The sequence below is a fragment of the Penaeus monodon genome, chromosome 24, assembly GCF_015228065.2.
Source record: "Penaeus monodon isolate SGIC_2016 chromosome 24, NSTDA_Pmon_1, whole genome shotgun sequence".
NCBI classification, from domain to species: Eukaryota; Metazoa; Arthropoda; class Malacostraca; order Decapoda; family Penaeidae; genus Penaeus; species Penaeus monodon.
The window spans coordinates 24416441-24417100 of record NC_051409.1 but is presented as its reverse complement, the minus strand read 5'-3'; the positions used below and the strand labels follow the sequence as shown (position 1 = coordinate 24417100).

At 37.4% G+C, this 660-nt stretch overlaps 1 protein-coding gene across 1 annotated transcript in view; it reads right to left on the bottom strand.

Annotated features, from left to right (window-relative positions):
• Nucleotides 1-456: 456 nt before the first annotated feature.
• Nucleotides 457-660, bottom strand: part of LOC119588911 (peroxisomal N(1)-acetyl-spermine/spermidine oxidase-like) — a 34945-nt gene continuing 34741 nt past the window's right edge. Inside the window, 1 exon segment of the mRNA XM_037937531.1 lies at nucleotides 457-576. Coding sequence (XP_037793459.1) covers nucleotides 457-576 — 120 coding nt within the window.

Genomic DNA, 660 nt, shown 5'->3' with positions numbered 1-660 from the left:
ACTTCTAATCATATCGCGTGTGTAAAAACACTGTATGTGCAAACGAGTGTGTAAAAATAAAGTCGGTACCCACCTTTTTTTTTTTTTGTCAAGGGCGAGGTTTTTTTTCGCCGAAGTTTTAAAATAAATTTCCCGATGCAACCACACTTATACCCCAGTCAAAATGTACAAATATGCCAGCATTTTTTCTTTTAAACTGGCAGAAAAAAAAAAGTTAAAGTTCAAAAACAAAAAATACAAATTTCCGACAAAATCAAGTAAAAAAATGAAAAACTGAGGGTTCCCGTAAACCCCCAAACCCTAATGTGATTTTTTTAATTCCGGTAAAGTATGAAAATTTGATGGTGACTGGCATTTCAGCATTTTTTTTTTTTATCATTGATATCATTAGTAGGAAACTGACACAGTATTTTATACCACAAACTATTCCAGGTCTATTTGCAGCTGTCCCCCCTCCTAGGTCATATTTATTCCCCTTGATCGAATGATTTTTTTGGCCTCTCGTTCTCCTTGGCCCTACTCCCCGACGCTGCCCTAGCGAGTAGTGTGGGGGTGCTCGCCCGCCCACAACAACAGCTGACACAAAACAGAAAGGAAAGCAGTTCTTAAAGCTGTTCTCATTTCACAATCTATTGGTCATGTAAATATATGTAAAGATCG